Source organism: Kwoniella dejecticola, chromosome 11, assembly GCF_000512565.2.
Source record: "Kwoniella dejecticola CBS 10117 chromosome 11, complete sequence".
Taxonomy (NCBI): domain Eukaryota; kingdom Fungi; phylum Basidiomycota; class Tremellomycetes; order Tremellales; family Cryptococcaceae; genus Kwoniella; species Kwoniella dejecticola.
Window position 1 is genome coordinate 488,531 of NC_089311.1, and position 17,484 is coordinate 506,014.

Below are 17,484 nucleotides of genomic sequence, written 5' to 3' on the forward strand. Positions count from 1 at the left end.
AATTCTCACAATGTCAACGCCAGTGGCAGACCATCATGGCGCCTCCAAGAGACCTCATCCGACATCTCACCCTTTCTCAAAGCTTCGTTCGAAGGTAGATCACCTTCAATCCGATTTGTCCAGATTGGGGATAGCCATTTCGACGACCATCAACCCGAATCACAGACATGACGAAGCATGGGAACAAGAGGTAGATGCAAAGATCGAAGCTATACGAGACGGACATCGGTTCAGGAGTTTCGCAGGTGAACGGGATGGGAATGTAGTCAAGTGGCATGTGGATGGACACGATTATTTCTGGGCGATGTCGGAAATGATTGATCAAGCCAAGGAGGTAAGACAGCTTTCGCGTTCAAAAGGGTGACACACTAGCTGATGGAATAAATAGTCTATCATGATTCTCGATTGGTGGTTATCGCCAGAACTGCAGGTGAGCTATCCAATTCTCGCTTATGAGACTATACAAGCTGACCTCCATTACCTAGCTCCGGAGACCAGCAGCTCTTTTCCCGGAATGGAGACTCGACCGCCTCATCCAGCGGAAGGCGGAGGAAGGTGTACGGGTCTACGTGATGGTGTACAAGGAGGTCAGCTATAATGATCTCGCGATCATGCCGCCCAGACAGCTGACCATAGTCCTGATTCAGGTTGATTTGTCAATGAGTTTGTCATCGAAACACACGAAGGTCAGCTATGCAAATGAACCAGCGGAAACGGAGCTGACGTGATATCCTTATAACTTCAGCACGCTCTGGAAGACCTGCATGAGAATATCTCAGTGATGCGACATCCAGACCATAGTGGAGGTGAGTATAAGCTGTATTGCCATCGAGTAATTGGATTTCATACTAAAATGACACCTAGGTGAATTGGTGTACTACTTCTCGCATCACGAGAAGCTGTGTGTGGTCGACAACAAGATAGCGGCCATGGGAGGACTAGACGCATGTTTCGGTCGATGGGATACACGTAATCACCCTCTAGCGGATGTCCATCCTACCGAGTTCTACAAATCGCTTTTCCCGGGTCAGGATTACAACAATTCGCGGATCATGGATTTCCAGGTGGGTCAGCTGTCATCAAAGTCTCGCTTCGCTATATGAGAATGAGACAGTCAGCTGAGGACTTGTTGCGTTTTGACAACAGACTGTGGACAAGTATACAAGCAATGCTTTGGCTATTCAAGATGCTCCTCGAATGCGTTAGTCCCACAGTCCACTCTGCTATCCTTTTCTTGTCCAAACGGAGAAACTGATGTTGCGACGACAGCGTGGCATGATGTCTCCTTGACAATGATGGGTCCTTCGGTGGTCGATCTGATCCAGCATTTCTGTGAGAGGTGGAATTTCGTCAAGAATATCAAGTAAGCTGACCTAGAACTAGACAATGAATCCGAGTCATCAGCTCACATGTATTGTTCAGGTACAAGCACGATAAGCGAATGGAATGGCTTGCGTTACCCTTCCGTGAGTCAGGCTTTTGTACGCGAGTTCGATTTCACCAGCTGATTTGCCAACGTCCGCAGCTTGGGACGATGTGAAGTCACGTCATGACGAAGAGAAGCATATCAAAGACAATGAATTCCGATTACATCATCCTCATTTGTCGGAATGGAAAGACGTCGGTCAGCTGTTTGATGGAACAGAAAACCTTCCAGCTGACACTGAGATTTGCAGCGAGGAAGACAATTTTTCCATCCTTATCATTTCCCGCCTTCCGATGCGCCTCGAGCAGCAGAGCCAGTCCCTTACGGCACTTGCCGAGTCCAGGTAAGATGCCTCCTTATGATCGGCACCCTCTGGGATCGATGGCTCACTCGCTTGCGATAGGTCTTGCGATCGGCTGCCGATTGGAGTCACGGTATACTGCTTGAGAATAGTATTCAACGTGAGTCAGCTGAAAATCTCGCAGGGACCGGTAGCTGATATGCAGGCGAGATAGAGGCGTATATCAGCATGATCCGAGAAGCGAATCACTGTATATATATTGAAAATCAATTTTGTAAGTTTGACCTCGTCGTTTAGCCTTGTGTGTGTCGCTGACATTTAGCTGTATACAGTGTGAGTGATCGGTAATTAGATGACTGGACTAGATCACCCTATTCCTAGCTGAACATTCCTTGTAGCATTTCCTCTTGCAAAGAGGGACAGCCTGTAAAAAACTTGATTGGTGAGCAGGTTCGATGATCTCTCATGCGAGATTGCGCTGACACTCTCGCAGCTCTCGCGCTGGCGCAAAGGGTGATCTCGGCCGCCAAGGAAGGCAGAAAATTCAAGATTATTGTGCTTATCCCTGCTGTCCCGTGAGTCGCTCAGCTGAGGATATCAGGAATGAACCACTGATCAATTTCCGCTTTTTAGGGCATTCGTGAGTGAATGAATCGGTCATTCGTATCTCAGCATGACTGAACCCACTACATAGCCTGGTGATATCCAAAGTCAATCTGGTCTAAAGGCAATTATGGAGGCTCAAGTAAGCGTGCTGCTCAGTACTGATCGTGTGGTACGCTTATTCCTGCTTCAGTACCGAACGATCAATCGAGGTGGCGCTTCAATTTTCGAGATGATCAAAGAAGCAGGATTTGAACCGTGAGTCAACTAGATTCTCGTGCTTTGCTTCACACAGCTGACAATTGAGTTAGTATGCAATACATAACCGTAAGCTGACCATCGAATTTGAGTATTGACGCAAGCTGATAGATCTTGCAGTTCTGGAATTTGCGAAGTTATGACAGAATCAACAACCCCAAAACCCGAATTAAGAGAATGGAGGAGAAATCCGGAGTATCATTCCACGAGGCTCAGGTCGCTCTTGCCAAGGTGTATGTAGGCTCGGACGACGTGGGTGGCGGACAGGACGAAACTGTCAATATCGAACAGCCGCATGATCAGACGGATGGGGTCGATCAAATTAACAAAAAAGATACCGTCCAGAAAGCCATCAAATTGCCCAAAACGATTGACGATGCAAAGGACATTATTGAGCGGTTCCAGAATGGCAGAAGTAATGATGACAAGCATGTGTAAGCTATCATCCCTTGCCAATTTCATCGAGCCCACAATGTTGATGTTGCGATCGCGCAGTTCTGATAACGGTAAGATGGCATCTTGCGCATTTGGGGCACGAAAAGCAACTTACGGTTGCGGTCTACAGTCGGTCAACATGCTATGCAAGATAAGACCTCTTTATCGGAAGAGCAGTGGGATGGAACGGATGAAGATGAGCTGGCATCTTACGTGTCTGAGGTGAGCTTGTTCTTAGACTCCTAGCGTGCCAAGATTGCTGACGTTGTACTTGGGCGACACAGATCCTGTATATCCACAGCAAATTGATGATCGTGGACGATCGAAGGGTGATCTGTGGCTCAGCCAACCTGAACGACAGAAGTCAGGTCGGAGATCATGATTCAGAGATTGCCATTGTCATTGGTGAGCTGCACGCAAACAGGACTTACGGAATCAGCTGAAGGATTATCAGAGGATTCCGACATGATCGAGTCGAAGATGGACGGTAAGAAGTACATGGCCAGTAATTACGCCACAACACTGCGAAGAACCTTGATGAGAGGTTAGATCCCCGATTAATCCCAAGTGTCTTTGTGTATAGCTTACTTTCCACAACGTAGAACACCTCGGGCTGCTGCCCCCACAACCACCTTTCGACTCGGCCGAACACCCTAGCGACGCCATGCACCCTGCACCGCATTCGCACCGATACGACTTCGGCTCGGCGGAAGATCTAGCTGTAGAGGATGTTCTGAGTGACGAGTTTGAACAGCTTTGGGTCGGTACCGGTCGAGGAAATAGAGAAATCTTTGAAAAGATCTTTAGACCCGTCCCTAACGATTCGATCAGGAATTGGGATGATTACAAGAAATACTTGGCTCCAAATGCTGGTATCTCGGTAAGTCAGCTAATAGGAACCCGAATGAGCAACAGCTGATTGTGACAACGAATTAGAGCGGTCACATTGCTAATCGAGAAATGAGCTTGGCGGAGGTGAAAGAGGAATTGGGTAAAGTTAGGGGTCATCTGGTGGACATGCCCTGCGATTTCTGCATTGTGAGTACAGCGATTTCGATTGCCTATCGTACTGCGCGATGAGCTTTATGACTGCTACGGATCTTGGTATGCTGAGTCCTGAGCTCGTTATGCAGGACCTGAAATGGATGACGGAGGGGGATTGGTTGGCTGTCAACCCATACACTTTGGCTCTTTACGTTTAACGGCTTGAAGCCGGCGAAGCCGAATTTAGTATTCTTGACCGTGATGGGCGATTCGATCTTTATTATAAAATCTCATGAAGTATCTTGTAAAATCAGTAATACATGCAGCAATCAGACTAGCATCCGTGTCATCCATGTCATCATCGGCGGACGGGTATCAGCAGGACCCATAGTCCATCGGATTATGATGGTGGCGTCACGTGACATGTGCCCGGTCTAGGGTCTTCGTCCACTTCCACTTTCCATGTCCACCTCGATAGATTATAAAGTGGATTCGATATATGAGCCACATAAAGCGGATCAAGTCCTTTGAGGAGCCAAGAACAGTTCAAGGATAATAATACAAGCTCTCCTGTGGCGTACCGAAGTGACTGGCAGTCGAAATTTGTCGCCGGGCGAATCGAAAAATCTCTGATTCTTTGTCACCATGGACCGAGCAACGGAGATCAAATTAGCTGTGAGTGAACTTGTCCCGACTTGAACCTCACGAAGCCTCAAATCGAGCCGGACAATATCTTGCTACTTGAGTGTGACAATACTGAGCAGCATGTATCGACTGCAGTCCAATGCTATACTAGAAGAAATGATCAACGACTTGATCCTTACCACGGCGATGTCGGCTCATCGGGAGATCAAGCGCGGTAGAGCGATATGCGGGACATGCGGGACTCGGTGAGCCTCACCCAACTTCAGAAGCATGTGACGCAAGGACCTGGCCATGCGTATCCGATGTCGCCCGAGGCATAGTTCTTTTAGCTGACCTGACCTCGATACTGTCGGCACATCATGACTAGATGCCGATCCCATCTACCCCTTCCTCCACCTACCAACCCCCTCGCCTCCTCCTCCTCTTCTTCGTCTCTATCCCTCCAACCGAACCAATCAGCTCCCCCATCGCGCAATCCGTCCCCTGCGCCCAGCATAGACGGCCAGCCGGTACCTCGTACGGGCGGATATGCTATTGGTCCGGAGAAGGGCACGGGCGGATCAACGGGGATAGGTAGTGGGAGCGGAAGGACGGACGCTAATGGGAATACGTTCTTTGAGTGTTTGGTCTGTTCGAGATCTGTAAGTCTTCTCTCTGACTCCTTCTCTTGCACCTGAACCCTTGGTCTCTGATTTACTGATGGACTGGACTGGACCGAATTGATGTTTGCTTCTCTGATAGGTCGCCTCAAATCGATATGCTCCTCACCTATCGTCGTGTCTCGGTCTGAATGGATCTACACGGCGGGGAGCAGCCAGATCTGCCGCTGTCAAAGCTCGGCTGGGGAACAACGATCGCTCGAGTCCGTCGCCGTACGTTATGGGTTCGAGTAAAGGCGATGGGGGCAGTGAGAATGGAGATTGGGAAAGAGGTAGTGAAGGTGGAGATAGCGTTAATGGGAAGAAGAAGAAGCAAAGTGAGTCGGTGCGAAGTGCTCATGTCATCCATATGCTCCCTACGTTTCGCCATTTCAGCCTATCCCTGATGGTCCATGTTGCATCATGTCACGAAACTCGACTCACACTATGGGCTATCTCGCAGAGCTACTTAACGGAGCGGCTTCGACCCCGACACCCTCTTCGGCAAACGCTAAACGCAATAAATCACCTATCAAACCCTCGAGCATACCGAAGAAACCGAAGATCGGTCCTGGCTCGAATGTCAATTCAGGAAGCGGTGAGTGTACACTTTGTTCTCCTAGAATCAGGGAGAAAGAGAGGGCATATGTCTGACCGATTGTATAATTCGCCTTGCCTTATACAGCTACACCGACACCGGCAAATAGACAAGCTTTACCACCTTCGAAATTAGGTAGACCATCGACGAAACCGGCAGACATCCCTCAATCGCCCGTCTCGTCTCCTGAGAAATCTGTGATATCCATAACTAGCTCCGGCGGTGGTGCAGGCGCAGGAGGTATGACCGGCAAGAAGACGTTGCCCGGTCAAAGTACGGGATTGGATCTGAATTTGACTGGTATCGGCCCAGGAGAATCTGTCACGGGTGAGTCTATGAGGTAACCTCATTCATGGGTGTTGGTGTTGACGTATTTCTTGTTTGGCGCTTGTAGAAGTTCTCCAGGCTGCTGGAGGGGATGACAGTAGCGAAGGGGAAGTGGACGACTATTGATTCGTCTATAGGTGCATTCCTCACAGGGCATTTGACTGTCTACGACGTTGTAAATTGTCTGCTTTGTATAACGTACAGTATCATTGGCTAAGACTGCCGAGATTGCAGGAGAGCTAATAGAGCGGAGTTGGATTTGAACATCTGTGCGTATAGCATGTAACGAACATGAGGCTCTGCTTACGCGCCCAAAGCAATTTCAGGGCGAGAGGGCACGGGCTGTATTATCACACGCACGAGTATACACGATGCAGGCAGATGTGTAGATCTCACTTTCCTTTATTCTTCTCCTTCAGCGACACATCACACACGAGCTAGACGGCAGTTGATTAACGAAGCTGCAGCATATCTCGCCAAATCTCGTCAGTCTTAGAAGAGAGATCGCTAACACTATCGGACATTGGTCTCAAGCTTAACCAACATGGTCACCGAGACCGAGGCACCCCGACTTCCCCCTGAGATACTTCGACAAGTGATCCTCTCCACCAATCATCCCAGGACTCTGTATCATCTCTGTATGGTCAACAAGTACTTCCATGAATCAGCGATCCCCGCGTTGTATCATACCTTCACAATCGACGGTCAACAGCAATTATTGTCGTTCCGAGATCGAGTCCCTCCGAGCAAGAAGAAACTTATCCAAAAGTTGAGAGTGACAGTATACGATCCCTTTGTCCGGTCGCCAGAAAATGATTTCGAAAATAACAAGCTCATCGATCTAAAAAGCTTGGAGGATGGGCAGAGTGCTGGATATGACAATTCGCTGTCACGCTCGATCACGCTGTCACTCACGCTTATTCTAACAGCCTCTACTCCTCCGTCCAATAGACCCGTGGCTTTACCTGTGGACATGGAAGCTTCGGCAGACGACTTCGGCATTGCAATGAATGTTTCAATGCGAAAGACGCACGCTTTAAGCAACATCATCGTTCCCGAAGGTGGACTAAAGGTGCTGAATCTGCATATAATTGATGGACAATCACACAATTTGGTCGGACGTTGGAGTTACGGCTCAGTCCTCCTTCACACCACGATCGACAATATGACTTATTGGAAACGCTGTGAAGAGTTACACATCACCAGGGCCGGCGCGGTAATGGAAATCACTTCACATATCGTGGCGACATCTCAACTGCGCTCATACACTATCTTTTCGAGACCCACCTTGATGACGTTCGAGAAGCAGAAGGCATCGATCAGGAAATGCAGTCAGGTAATAGCACATTGTCCGGAGAGAAAAGAACAGATGGTATTGGTGATGAAACTGGATGTGACTGCAGAGGAGAAGCAACAATTGGAGCAATTGTACCAGAACAAGAACAACGGCGGTAAGGATATTACGCTACGGATCGACAGGCTGGAGGCTCATGAGTTGGACCTTGAGGAGGAAGACCTTGGTCTTACAGCGCTGTTTGATGGACGCTGTGCTTGAATGGCAAGAACACCGAAGAGATCTCGATCGGAGGGTACCCTTTCTCACGCAGTGAGTCCGAATCACTGCTGCGGTTGCCTCGTTCCAGGTCATCTTCCCTGATGATTTGTCAACCTATCTGTTCCGGCACATACCCTCACCTCTAGCGCGATACGATGGAATAGCAACACTGTCAATCGCCATGCCGAACATTTCATCCAGCTATTTCCATATCCCGCACAGCAGGTCCGGAATTCAGAATCAAATGGATCGATCAAGACTACACCAAATGACAGCCAGATGTGTAGATAACACAACCGTCATACGTATGCATGGGAGTGTAGAGGCAAAGCATGTTTCCAGCATTGTCTTGTTATACCGAGCTATACCAAATCTGTATTTGGATACACAGCTTGTCTTCATCATATTGCAAGGTGGTGCAATTCAGCTGACTAAGCTGATCCTTTGCCCTTTGCATCGTGTCCAATCTCACCGGCAGCTGATCCTTGGCTCGCATTGAAGGATTTGAGATGTAGCATGTAAGCATGGTTTTCCATGGTCTGTCTCAGCGTAACCCAAGGTTGCCCATGTTATGATTCCGGATTCTTGGTGGTCAGCTCAGCGATTAGCGATCTGAGACAGTCAATCAGCGCCTCGCCTTCGCCCTCACTTGGGAAATCTAGTACAAGTGATTGATGGACAGACCAACTCGGTCTTCTCGGTACCCAACCCCATATCTTTGTGCAATCGAAGTTAGCTCATTTATCTGAGTGTTATCATACCCAGATTGGCTCGATCCGCTGAAAGCAGGGTGAGCTAAAGCAAAAACCAGCAATGAATACCATTTGGCAAATAAGAGCAGAAGGCAGCCACCTACTTGTTGGAGGACATGTCGATATGTGTTACTCTATGTCTTGTTGTTCGGTGAAGGCAGAATCGCTGTCTTTACTGGATAGGTGAGATAATGTATGTGTGAAAACGATGCCTGGTCAGGAGTCGCTCATTGCCGGCCTTTTATACCTCTATCAGGGACTAGGCAGCGACACAGCTTCCTGAAGCAACGCCGATACGCGCGGTCTCACGAATCGTGGTTTGGCTGGCCTGAAGCGGACTTGTCTTCACTACAGTCTTTCCCTTGTTAAGCCGACTCCGACTGAAGTCCGCCCGCAATCAGCCTCTCGAAACGCGAAGCTGGGATTGCAGAAGTAGTCATAAAGAAAGGAGGTCTAGGCAGCAGCCGCACTCGGCGAACATACTCTCGGCTGAGTGGCACTATGACTATCAACCTTTGTATTCACTCGGGGTGGGGGTGTTCGGAGTCGAGCGGACTGGAGGATCGGGTCAAATTTTCTGCCCGCAAAGGACGAAGATGTACGACCTGATTCCCCCTACTGGATTTCGTCGGAAGGTGAACGCCCTTTGTCTTCCACACCCCGAAATGACTTCCTTGAATTCTTGACGTCATTTGGTATAGAGAGTTCACATCTCGGATGCTTCACAAATGCCGCTCTCCGCACAGAACGGAGATGCTCCGTGTCAAAAGAATTGCTTCTACCTTTGGTCGCGTATCTGCAGTGATGGAGCACTCAACCTTCCTGGATTTTTTCCTCCTATGGGACTTTGATTCCTCCGACTCTCACTTAGCATGGCCAAAGAGGATAGACAGACATTTACCACGCAATGGTCGAAAGTCGTCGCTTCGAGTTGCAATTGACCGAGATACCGCGCTGCAGCTGCAGCGGCGGATGATCCTTGCAAGGATAGACCTATTGTTGAACCGTCAGGACCTGTGAATACCGAGAGTCACAGCGGTTTATGGGACCCTGTACTCGCATTTGAGCTCTCCTCACTTTTCTCTCATAAAGATGTGATTTTAGCTATTGAGTAATCAGTTTAACAGTCGTCCGGTTGTACACTCGTGAAGTCCAAGTGAGAACTGCCACTGTCGGTGACTAACTACATGTTCCTAACTTTTTATCCGAGATGCGAGATTATGCTTAGCATGAACAAGCATTAAGAGTCACCAGCCTGCTGTATTCGTTCATTCCGATACATCATCATCGCCGAGATCGTTGTTGTATGATCCGATCGCTATTGTCTCGGAGGATACGCAGATCCAAGCGGCACACAAAGCGACAAGAAGCAAACATTGTCGAGCAATCCTCACCCCTCATCCCAGACCTGCTTCCACTGGTTATACCTTATGCCGACCAGCTCACTCTCTGTTCGCTAGCCCTGGTCGATCGACATACCCACCAGCTCGTCACTCCTTTGTTGAACGATATCATCTTTCTCCATTCACCTTCCATCATCGTGAAGTACTTCCATCGCACCAAAACACGTAAAGTCAAGCACATAGATCTATCCCTAGACATTTCGTTCTGGCTCGATCCGGAATTTAGGAAATGCACGCTCGATCCAGACAATATACGGCGCAGCAAATCTTGGCTGAGTGATTTGGAGAGTCTGCATCTGACCACTAGTGGAGATTGTGGGGAAAGGAGGATTATAGTGGAAGAAGATAGATTGATAGGATCGAAAGCAGTAGAATACGACTTACAAACAATAGTGGAAATCTGGGTCAAACTCTTAACGTCCACCAGGGGTCCCAAGCATTTCAGATGGAGACATATGTCGAATGACATAGAGAGGCCATATGGAGGTACGCGATGGCCCTTTAGCTTTCTATCGGACTATACTTCAATCAAGAGCGTCGATCTGCCTATGACGGAAGAACCGATAATGGAGGGATTTAAGTTATCTAATTTGGAATTGCAAGTTTTAGAATACATCAGTTTTGCTGGGATTACGATCACCAAACCGCTTTTGGCGGGTCTGCTATGGGAGGTCAACAAGGGTAGAAGGAGTAAGAAGAAGCACAAATTGCGTTTGGACTTGGTAATTAGAGGAGAAGTCAGATTTGATATAGATGAAGGGCTGGTTCAGCTGGAGAAGAAGCAGGACGAAGGACTCCTCAGGATTATAAGATCTCCCGCTGGTGTGAAGACTGCAGATGAATGGAGAGAAATGTTGGACAAGCGGCAATGGCACAGGAAGTAGACCCTAGAAGTCGCATAGGCCGTTTGACTCGACACTAAACACGAAGAGGGACTGTGCATAGGGGTCACCGAGCACAGCACCGCACATGGACTCACCCTCCTAGATCGTGCATAAAAGCTCCTCACAGGAGAAGTATGATAAACAACATGTTCACATACACAACTTAGATCGCTCCGCTCCTACTTCCATCGTATAGCAGCAAAATGGAGGACATTTATCCTTGCATCGTCGCGCAGGTAGACGATACCTACACTCTGCGCCAACTTGCCCTGGTGAACAAAGACATCAACCAATTCGCCATCACTCGATTATACAATACCGTCCGTCTTTCCACTACAAAACAAGTCCTCCGCTTCTGCCTCCAAGCACCAGGATGGGTCACCTCAAAGGTCAGACACCTGGAATTGCGGATCTCAATGGAGGGACTGGGCAGCATGTATCTGCCAATTGACATGCTGATTGGGAATTTGCGCATGTTGAACACAGTGGCAACCCTTGACATTGTCATGGAGAACGACGAGCCATTCGATGGAACACACTCGAAGAACACTTTAATGCTCAACTACATGTTCCAATTCTTACTCGGTTATCTTTTTGATCCGACATTCGCCGGACCCATGCACCTTCGAGCTAGATATACGGTTCTCGGCCGATCAAGCCAATGCCCATTCGAATTTCTGGAACATATCATGTACAAGCTGAAGCATTGGACAGCGGTACAAACGTTAGATCTGCCTGTGATTGGCCCCTTTCGTTCTACTGCGGCACCGGCATCGTCACGGTGGAATGTCAATGCTGCGAACTCGATCAAAACAATATCGCTCTCGAGATCGTTCTTCCGGATTTGCGATAGACATAGAATGGGCGAATGGTTAGAAGAGATAGCGAAATCTCGAACAAAAATTGGGAACTTAGACACTTCGGAGGACAAGAGCAACGACGACTATCGCAAGATCCGCCTGGAAATCAGAGGGCCCGTTGATGATTCGACAAAAGAGTGCTTTGACAATTTTCGCCGAGCCAAAGATCCTAATGGGGTATACGACTTCGTCATTGTGAGCGAAGGGCGGGAGACCGAGCACGTCGAAATCTGGCGGAAAAGGATATTGAATGGAAGGGAGTGATATCAACTATCATGTCGCGTCTGTATATGGGTTTCATCTCTGCCCGGTGACTGTATAGTTTACAAGATACACTGACTTTGGATCAAAAATGCAAGGTAGTATTCTAATTATTACGATAGAGGCTTCCGGTCAGTCGGTGGCGCTGCATCTCTTTGACCGTTAGCAGGCGAAACAAGGCGACGCAGCAAGTCAAAGACTGGGCAAGCAAAAAAAGTGTCAGCTGATATACCACTGTGATTTGATAACACGTCGAGGTTGATCTCACCCGCACGTCCTCTCTTATGTTTTCGGATCGATTTTGACTTGGATGTCAAGTAAGAACCGCTTGATCTAGTCTCAGGCGGATGGTAACTTCCACTCGAGCTCGATGATGCATATGCTGTACATTGAACTCAGTAGATGTTTGGCCCCCTAACAGCAAAGTGAGGTACTTACACGGTGAAGGAGGTCCGGTTCTCGCTGAAAGCGAGACCGAGTTATCTGTACCACTTAAACTTTTCTCAATACGCTTGTGTGAATTGTCCAAATCGATGCTGGAAGAATTCTGGATGCTTCCCAGTGGACTTGATAAACTGCTTTGATCCACTGTATCACGAGCTGAAAAGACTAGCATCATCTCGATCAACCATCAGAACGATCTCCTCCATGGCACAGTATAAAACAAGCCAGACTCACCGGATGAGTCAAGATCGCTGTCCGAGCTAGAATCATACGTCGAGCTAGGTTCGGAACTGAGAGAATTAGAGCCAGAGATGTAGGGGGACAGCTTCCTCATTCTTGAATTTGAGATCGAGTCATCGTCACTATCGCTGCCATCGGAATGCCCCTCTCCTCCTGTTCTCACCGAATCACTCGAGATGGAATATACGATGCTTGATCTGCCGGAAGTCGGCGCGGATTCGGGACGATATGGGTCGTCAGAAGTAGATCTTGAACTGTAAGGAGTTTGTCTACCATGATATCTGGGGTATTTCGGTGATCTGACAGTATCAGCGAATTTAGCATTTTCTGGAGAAGTTATATTATGTGGGGCAGATTCTCCGGGATTACGATGAGCCCTCTTGTTACCACGATCGGTGTACTTATCGCCTGGCTTGTGCATCTTGCGGTCTGTATGAGCGACTGGCTTCCAAGGTGCAGATGTGTGTAAGTGTGGTATGAATTCAGCGCAGTAGATGTCGAGAAAGATCGAGGTCAGAGACGGGGTCAGAGACGGGGTCAGAGACGGGGTCAGAGACGGGGTCAGAGACGGGGTCAGAGACGGGGTCAGAGACGGGGTCAGAGACGGGGTCAGAGACGGGGTCAGAGACGGGGTCAGAGACGGGGTCAGAGACGATTCTGAAGCCGAATGCGAAGATGAGTGTACAGACGAGTTTGGAGACAAGTTGAGAGACGAGTTTGGAGACAAGTTGAGAGACGAGTTTGGAGACGGCTCCAGTAAAATAGGATTTTCTTTGCGACGGAATTTCAGCTGGATCAAGGTTTACATGAAGGGACTGTTGCGATGAAAGGTTGTACAACTTTTCTGCTCTTCTCCTGTCGATCCATGTGTCAGTCAAAGGAGTATCGATTCAGGTCAAATCGAGATTGATAACTAGTCAGTTTCGCTATCTGTATCTGTATTTTGGTGTTTCGAGATCACGTATCCGTTTGTATGGACCGAAAAGCGATGTTTGCGGGAATCAAACAGGGGTACAATGTTAGTCTCTTTAGCGTCAGATGTCACAGGATCAACTGCGAAACTGGTGTGTGCGAGTGAACATAGGACCAGAGGACTGATTATGATGTTTTAAGGATAAAAGGGTTTTTACTCCCATGGCTCACGCTAAAACAGCCAAGTGAAAGGGGGTTTATTTTGGGCATTTCGTCATGGGTCCCTTTCGCATCGTGTCCGCCTGAGTGCGTACATTTAGTGTATTTTCGGGAATGCCTCCGACCAACAATCGTGCCCTATGTTGTTTGTACCAACGTGAGAGCACGATGAGCGCCCATATATCGTTGGCGGTCGATCTTCTGAACATCAATCAAGCGTTGCAGTGCGGGTATATAAGCGAATGATCGGTCGACGCGTCGCAGTCTGCAAGTACGAAGAGAACATGAGGGAAGAGGAACGAGACGCGACTAATTTTCAGTTCATCTCAGAGTGAATTCAATGAAAAATGACTGATCGCCAGGAACCGATTTATCCTTGGTGTGTGTGGGTCTTCTTAGTGACTTGTCACAATTTAGCATATGACATTACGAGTTTAGCACATTAATTCGCCCATCAAGGAGTCTCCGCATCCGCATGAAGATCCGCAAAAAGATCACTTGTCTGCATTTTCGTTAAGGAGAACAAGAGGCCTAGGGGTAAGGGGCATGTGTGTTGAATGACGATTCCCATCCCGATTCCAATTGATTTGTATTTTATCGCCTTAACGCCATTGTTCCTCCTACACTCAACATCTCCCTTAAATTCACATCGACTCCGTTTAGATCAAAGTCATCCTGTACCTCTACTCTATACCTATGCTTATGCACATCACCCTGTGATCATTAAGTGATACTAATGGTAGAGGGACGTGCTGATACTTAAGTAATTGTAGAGTTGATTTCAACTTTCTTTTTTTCCCCTTCAGTGCTTGCTCCGCCATTCGAACATAGTGACTATACTAGTATATAGAACAATTGATTTGTTCTCCTTCTCTCTTTTTCTTGAACTTGAACGAACCTTCCAATACAGTGGAAATCACCTCTCGTTTTTGTAGTACCTTGGCAGGCTAAGATAAAACTTTTGATCAATCAATAAATTGATAGGTAAGACAACTCATATCGTATATCATATCACTTCACGACCTCTTGGACGACCCCAAACGCATACGTGAACGCGAGCATACGAGACGTCAAAATCGATATACATCAACCTATCACTATCATATCTCACCCTCAATTGCGCGATAGGAAGGCAGAAAGTATAACGAGAACGAAAACGAACGAGCATCATGACACCCATAACGATGAAACACGCGATCTACTTAACATTATCCATCATCCTCGCTACTGATTCTGTTGTTGCGGCTGGACCGCATAATCGATTCGGTGTGAGCCATCATAGACGACACCACGCAAGAGCTGCTGCTGCTGGCACATCCCTCCCGCATCAGGAAACAAGATCGACTCCAGAGATAATAGAACAAAGACAACAAGAGGAATGTACGCTAGGAGCATGGAAATGTGTAGGATCCGAATTGCAACGGTGTTATAATGATCAGTGGAACTTCGTGACGAACTGTACGGGTACGGATATCGTTTGCTCGTGAGTCTAAGCCTTCTTTCACTTTCGTTCCCCCTATATCCAACATTGTGTGATCATCTGACATCTGAATGCTAATACTATTTTCCTTTCAGAGACGGTCTCTACACGACTGGATGCGTGTGGACTTGGTCTGTTGAACAAAACGAGGATAGCAATCAATCGGCTACTTCCTCGCCTCCTTTCACTGCTTCCATAACGGCTACTGCCACCTCTTCAGCTACTTCCACTACCATTGCTTCGATCACCAACGCCAACCTTGCTGTTCAGCCTACTGCAGCGACCGATGATGAAGACCAGGAATGCGACGAGGATGACGATGAGGAGGAAGAACAAGACGCGGAAGACGATGATGATGACTTGCCCTACTGCGAGGATGACGAGGGGTCCGACAGGTGAGCTATGGTTGTTGGTATATCTGTCCATCCTGTGAAGCTGACTATACCGTAACAATGTAGTATGTCTATCACTCCGACTGCCTCGACTGTAACTTCTGCCGCAGTTGCCTCACCGTCGGTGGTTGGTGGCGAGCTCGCTGCTAATCCGAACATTGCTCAAGATGACGATGATGAAGAAGAATGCGACAGTTCTGAAGATGACACCGAGGACGATACATCTGCTTCGCCTACTACAACTTCCTCCGCTACTACCGCTTCGACCTCCGTGATCGGTGGTCAGCTATGGGCGGGCGATGACAATTCTTGGGAGAACACCGCTTCCGCGACTACTCATGACTGGTACAACACCAACGACCCATACAGCACTGGGACGGCGACCACTACCAGTCCTCATTGGTACAACACCAACGACCCATACCCCACGGAGACCGCTTCATCGTCTTTATCCTCGGTCGACTGGTGGAGCAACGGTAATGATAACGCCAACGGCAATCACCACGGACACAAGTCATCTTCTGCTTCATCTGCTGATTGGTCTGCGACTACCTCTTCCTCACCCTCATGGGATGACGGATCATGGTCACCCACAAAATACGACTCCGCTTCCGGCGCCACTACTACCGATTGGAACAACTGGTCTGGCGAGTCTACTTCCTCCGCTGCTTGGGGTCAAGAATCCGCGTCATCTTCCGGTAAACATGGCAAAGGTTCCGCCTCTGCTAGTGCTTCCGCCTCTGCTTCCACTGGCACAGGCGGCAAGACCACCGGATCTCCATCAGGATCGTTCTCCTCTGCCCCTCACTACGTGATTTACTCCGACATGTGGTTGACTGAGATGCCTTCTGTGGATGTCTTGTCCAATTTCAACCGACTCATTCTCGCTTTCTGGATGACCAACCAAGGAGCAGTCGACAACGCTCAATTCTGGGAGCAGCTCGATTCGAATACCCGACAAAAGACCTTGACCGAATATCATAACGCCGGTATCGCTTTGATGGTTTCGGCTTTCGGATCTACTGACTCACCCACTTCGAACGGTGCCGATCCTACTCAGACCGCGCAACAATTGGCTCAATGGGTCAAAGATTATGGACTGGATGGTGTCGATATCGACTATGAGGATATGCCAGCTATGAACTCTGCTCAAGCGGTTTCATGGATCGTGACTTTCCAAAAAGAACTGCGAAGACAGCTCCCAGCACCTTATATCATCTCGCACGCACCCGTGGCTCCGTGGTTCACATCGGCTAAGGATTACTCTGACGGAGCGTACGTATCGATTCACCGACAAACGGGAGACGGTATCGATTTCTACAATATCCAATTCTACAACCAAGGTGATGGAGTTTACGAGGATTGCAAGACACTCCTTTTCAACTCTGGAAATGATTGGCCATCAACCTCGGTCTTCGAGATCAATTCGTCGGCTGGATTACCGCTGGACAAGATCGTCATCGGAAAACCTCTTGATGAGGGTGCCGCTGCTAATGGGTAAGTCAGACTCGCCTGTGAATGCCTGTCAATATGACAAAAATTGACAAAGCTTTTTTCGGGCAAACAGGTTCGTCGATCCATCGGTATTGAACAAATGCGTGTCTCAAGCCCAAGCCAAGGGATGGAACGCCGGTGTCATGTTCTGGGAATGGACCACCTCGGCACCTTCGATCATGGGTACAGTACGAGGAACGAATTAGTGCTCTCAACACCGATATCGACTTCAATCGCTCTCTCTCTCCTCGTCATTCCGTTCGTCATTTTGGGACTCGTTGTATATACCCATTGCTTACGCTCAATCACGGAAATTCACGGATTTAAACGAATATCATTCTTTCCTCAGACCACCGTGTTTGGTCATCATGCA

General features: G+C 48.3%; 8 protein-coding genes across 8 annotated transcripts; 7 read left to right on the forward strand and 1 right to left on the reverse strand.

Annotated features, from left to right (window-relative positions):
- Nucleotides 1-10: 10 nt before the first annotated feature.
- Nucleotides 11-4,225, forward strand: I303_108307 (uncharacterized protein; the record flags this gene model as incomplete). The annotated part of the gene is made up of 24 exons (XM_065969799.1): nucleotides 11-334; nucleotides 389-430; nucleotides 486-587; nucleotides 648-686; nucleotides 746-806; nucleotides 865-1,064; nucleotides 1,147-1,201; nucleotides 1,270-1,363; nucleotides 1,423-1,466; nucleotides 1,526-1,620; nucleotides 1,677-1,769; nucleotides 1,830-1,887; nucleotides 2,221-2,302; nucleotides 2,361-2,367; nucleotides 2,422-2,472; nucleotides 2,524-2,588; nucleotides 2,642-2,657; nucleotides 2,709-3,022; nucleotides 3,084-3,094; nucleotides 3,154-3,245; nucleotides 3,308-3,428; nucleotides 3,626-3,903; nucleotides 3,960-4,061; nucleotides 4,157-4,225. The coding sequence occupies 24 exons, from the start codon at nucleotides 11-13 to the stop codon at nucleotides 4,223-4,225; spliced, it is 2,415 nt and encodes an 804-aa protein (XP_065825871.1).
- A 427-nt stretch (nucleotides 4,226-4,652) lies between these two features.
- On the forward strand, nucleotides 4,653-6,341 carry I303_108308 (uncharacterized protein; the record flags this gene model as incomplete). Its single annotated transcript, XM_018410635.1, has 7 exons — nucleotides 4,653-4,682; nucleotides 4,788-4,897; nucleotides 5,020-5,293; nucleotides 5,394-5,628; nucleotides 5,754-5,888; nucleotides 5,976-6,215; nucleotides 6,283-6,341. The coding sequence occupies 7 exons, from the start codon at nucleotides 4,653-4,655 to the stop codon at nucleotides 6,339-6,341; spliced, it is 1,083 nt and encodes a 360-aa protein (XP_018260445.1).
- Nucleotides 6,342-6,759: 418 nt separating this feature from the next.
- Nucleotides 6,760-7,770, forward strand: I303_108309 (uncharacterized protein; the record flags this gene model as incomplete). Its single annotated transcript, XM_018410634.1, has 1 exon — nucleotides 6,760-7,770. One exon carries the CDS (start codon nucleotides 6,760-6,762, stop codon nucleotides 7,768-7,770), a length of 1,011 nt encoding a protein of 336 aa, XP_018260444.1.
- Nucleotides 7,771-10,473: 2,703 nt separating this feature from the next.
- On the forward strand, nucleotides 10,474-10,809 carry I303_108310 (uncharacterized protein; the record flags this gene model as incomplete). The annotated part of the gene is made up of 1 exon (XM_018410633.1): nucleotides 10,474-10,809. The coding sequence occupies one exon, from the start codon at nucleotides 10,474-10,476 to the stop codon at nucleotides 10,807-10,809; it is 336 nt and encodes a 111-aa protein (XP_018260443.1).
- A 203-nt stretch (nucleotides 10,810-11,012) lies between these two features.
- On the forward strand, nucleotides 11,013-11,933 carry I303_108311 (uncharacterized protein; the record flags this gene model as incomplete). Its single annotated transcript, XM_018410632.1, has 1 exon — nucleotides 11,013-11,933. One exon carries the CDS (start codon nucleotides 11,013-11,015, stop codon nucleotides 11,931-11,933), a length of 921 nt encoding a protein of 306 aa, XP_018260442.1.
- Nucleotides 11,934-12,561: 628 nt separating this feature from the next.
- On the reverse strand, nucleotides 12,562-13,035 carry I303_108312 (uncharacterized protein; the record flags this gene model as incomplete). Its single annotated transcript, XM_018410631.1, has 1 exon — nucleotides 12,562-13,035. The coding sequence occupies one exon, from the start codon at nucleotides 13,033-13,035 to the stop codon at nucleotides 12,562-12,564; it is 474 nt and encodes a 157-aa protein (XP_018260441.1).
- A 73-nt stretch (nucleotides 13,036-13,108) lies between these two features.
- I303_108313 (uncharacterized protein) lies at nucleotides 13,109-13,441 on the forward strand (the record flags this gene model as incomplete). Its single annotated transcript, XM_018410630.2, has 1 exon — nucleotides 13,109-13,441. The coding sequence occupies one exon, from the start codon at nucleotides 13,109-13,111 to the stop codon at nucleotides 13,439-13,441; it is 333 nt and encodes a 110-aa protein (XP_018260440.2).
- Nucleotides 13,442-14,914: 1,473 nt separating this feature from the next.
- Nucleotides 14,915-17,317, forward strand: I303_108314 (uncharacterized protein; the record flags this gene model as incomplete). Its single annotated transcript, XM_018410629.1, has 4 exons — nucleotides 14,915-15,228; nucleotides 15,321-15,620; nucleotides 15,684-17,114; nucleotides 17,185-17,317. 4 exons carry the CDS (start codon nucleotides 14,915-14,917, stop codon nucleotides 17,315-17,317), a joined length of 2,178 nt encoding a protein of 725 aa, XP_018260439.1.
- Nucleotides 17,318-17,484: the final 167 nt, after the last annotated feature.